At 31.7% G+C, this 3373-nt stretch overlaps 1 protein-coding gene across 2 annotated transcripts in view; it reads right to left on the bottom strand.

Annotated features, from left to right (window-relative positions):
• Positions 1-261: 261 nt before the first annotated feature.
• The window catches only part of LOC120071846 (receptor protein kinase-like protein ZAR1), a 5509-nt gene continuing 2397 nt past the window's right edge, over positions 262-3373 (bottom strand). Inside the window, exon 2 of one of the 2 annotated variants that reach the window (XM_039024239.1) lies at positions 262-1304. In XM_039024239.1, the coding sequence (XP_038880167.1) occupies positions 664-1304 (641 nt within the window). In that variant the 3' untranslated portion in view covers positions 262-663. Of the gene's footprint in view, positions 1336-3373 lie in introns of both variants that reach the window. The other variant, XM_039024240.1, reaches the window with a different exon arrangement.

Here is a 3373-nt window from a genome sequence, read left to right as displayed (position 1 = left end):
TGGTTAATTATCTTCACTTATCGAAATAAGATTAGCAAATTAATTTTAAATATATTACGAAACATTTATTTCTAGTGTTAAAAAAAACTATTTTAAATCGTTGGTGAATAATAAATAATCTAAAAAAATCATGTAATTAAGTGAAAATAAAATAAATATAAGTATATATAATTGTATTGGAAGTGAAAAAAACATACCTTTTATTATTAATAATGAGTTCGGGTTGACTCGGGTTGACTTGGATTATTTTTTGTGAATCCATGAACCAATCCAACCCATAAAATTTTCATTTATTTGAACCCAAACCAACACATGAATTGATAACCCAATCCAAATCGTATAGACTGAGTTGAGTTGATCGAATTTTTCGGGTCGTTGGATTTTTTGAACACCCCTGTCCTTTGATATGACTATGAGTGCCCACCAACACAATGTTTGAAATGTTGGTTTGTTTTCATCCATAATGGCAAAACTCTTGGACAGTTGTGGTGAAAGAAGAAAGAGCCCAATGAAATAATTGACATAAATTAGCCTAGACTAGAGCTCTACATACAAAAGATTCATCACACATCTCACCTACCTACACTATCTGAAAACAAATGTTACAACACAACACACAAACCTCTTCTCTTCTCTTCTCCTCTTCTCTTCACTTCCCTCCCTTCACTGAGATTTGATTCGATCGAGACTCTCCGATACCGTTCTCATTCTCGGGCGCAGCTCAGGATCAAGCTCTGTGCAATTCAACGCAATGTGAAATGTCGAAAGTACTTGTTTCTTCGCATAAATCTCAGGCACAAGTGCAGGGTCTATAACCTCGGTCAAGGGCCGCTCTTCTTGAAATGCCTTTCTAACGAAACACTCCAACCCCTTCCCCTCATTTTCCGATCCTGCATCCGCCAATCTACCACTCAGAAGTTCCAGAAGCACGATGCCAAACGAATAAACGTCGCATTTCTGTGTGTACTTCCCTCCAAACTCCCAAACCTCGGGTGCCATGTACATTGCCAAGGGAGTTGAAATGCTTGGCCCCATGATTGAGCTTATTATATTCTGGTTTGAGCTCAACTTCTTAGAGGAGGTTGCAGTGAACTTAGGTGCTCCTTGGCCGAGTCGACCGAGTCCAAAACCTGAAATATAAGGCTCGAAATCTTCGTCGAGAAGGATCTTCGTTGATTTTATGTTTCCATGTACATATTTACGACCACCAAATTCATGAATGTATGCCAAACCCCTTGCAGCTCCTTGGGCAATTTTTAACCTTGCAGACCATGGCAGAGGTGACCAAGAACTAGAGGGATTTCCTGCAATAAACGTCACCAGAGATCATCATTGCTACCGGAAAAAAGAAAAACGAGTCGATAAGTTACACTGACATTCTTACATTAGATTAGAAACCCTAAATGATATCATAAACAAAAGGATAGATCTCAAGAACTTTTCACATTCTGCACAAGAACAAAATATGCAAAGTAAAAGTCCAAAACAGTGTCACAAGAGATGAAAACAGAGAGTAAATGTGAGTGCAAATGGTTACTGCATCACAAACCATGAACAATGCTTTCTAAAATAAATCAACTTTTAAGTTAAATAACATTCTAGTACTTATACTTTAAATTTTATTCAATTCTAGTCCATAATCTTTAAATTTAGTCCACTATTTATTTATTGTTTAGTTTTAGTCCATCAACTTTCAACGTCAGATTCCACCTACATATGTGGTCTATCCTATTAGTTTAGGTCTGTCATTAATGAGATTTCACATAGGGAAGTGAACAAAGAGGGCCACAGAAAATTCAAAGTGCTGCAGTGCAGGGTTCAAAATAGTGGGAAGATAAAATTCCAATAAAAGACAAATAATTATAAGCATTTAACTATAGGGAATAGTGCCATTCCGTGAGGGAGCAAAGACGCCCAGAAATTTAAAATTCCAACTTATTTCACAACCAACCAAAGTAAACAAATTACAACTCATTCAATTCAAGTTTCTAATAAAATTTTCAAATTCTCGATTTTTATGTATCTTTTAATTTTTAAATTTGTCACATACATTTTTAACCTACTCCATATTTTTTACCATTTACAAACTTTTAGATATATAATTGAATGTTTAATATCTTGTTAGACCCAATATTCAATTATATGTTTAAATAAATTTGTTAACTTTAAAAAAAAATCAAATATGTCATTCAATTATTAAACACAAAATTGAAAATTCAAAGATTTATTTAATTTTTTTTATATTTTTTAAAATTCATAAATCGATTAAACACAAAATTGAAGTTATAAAATCTATTAGACATAAACATTAAACTTCAAATATTCAAATTGTAATTTAACCAAAATTATACAAGTGGTCATGAAAAATTTCCCAATAGTGATATGTAATTATTATAATTTCTTAAGACCAAAAGGTGGATAATCCCAAAAGCAAGAATAATGCAGGGTTATTATGCAACAGAACTATGTGCAAAGATAACTTGTGCTATTTGTCCTATATTATTAAAGCTTATAAAAAAAAAATTACACAACACTTGGAGAGCTTCATCTCTTAGCCATGCTTTTCTTTTGTAAGTATGTAGTCAACCTTTTATGTAGTTAAACTGATTCCACAATATAATTCAATTTCCTAGATATAAAGCATGGTCCACCACTTTTTCAATGATGAGAAAGGAGTTTTATTTTCTAACCTTTTCTTGAGTTTTATATCCATAAATATCTGATCCAGGTCGTTTCGTAGAAAATTAATTCTTAGTTAGATGACCATCTTGATTTGAACCATTGACTTCTTAGTCATTTATTGAGACTATGTGTCATTTTCACCACTAGACCAAACCATAATGATTTTCATTAGTGTCATTATTATACGACTCTTTTTTAAACTTCATTGTACAAATTTTTATGTAATACAAAGTTAAAATATAGTCCAAACTAGATAAGTTAATTCACTTTCTTTCTTTTTTTTAATGATTTGTGTCAGAGGTTGGATCATCCATTCCAATCACATGGAACAATTGTCTAACAGTGTAACATTTATCAGCTAGAAACTGTCTAAAATATTTAATATTCTAAGAATCTAGTTTAACTTTTAAAAGTAATGTTATCACTTTGACCAATGGGTCAATTAATGAGAACTACCTCTGGTATAAATCCTTAAATATTATTAGATTTGTATTAGGTAAATAAAAAATTTCACCTCAAACTAAAACCGAAATCCATTATTAACCCTTTGGCTTTTCAAAGTTTCAAACATACCCTTCAAATTTCTTATTATTTCAAAACTACCATAAAACTAGTTAAATAGAAATATATAATTTAAGAACAAAAATCAAAACTCAATATTGTTTGAAGAAAATATAGCATCCTTATATAT

This window comes from Benincasa hispida, chromosome 2 (assembly GCF_009727055.1).
Source record: "Benincasa hispida cultivar B227 chromosome 2, ASM972705v1, whole genome shotgun sequence".
In the NCBI taxonomy this organism is placed as follows: Eukaryota; Viridiplantae; Streptophyta; class Magnoliopsida; order Cucurbitales; family Cucurbitaceae; genus Benincasa; species Benincasa hispida.
The sequence above is the reverse complement of the archived record's forward strand: the minus strand, read 5'-3'. Positions and strand labels throughout refer to the sequence as shown.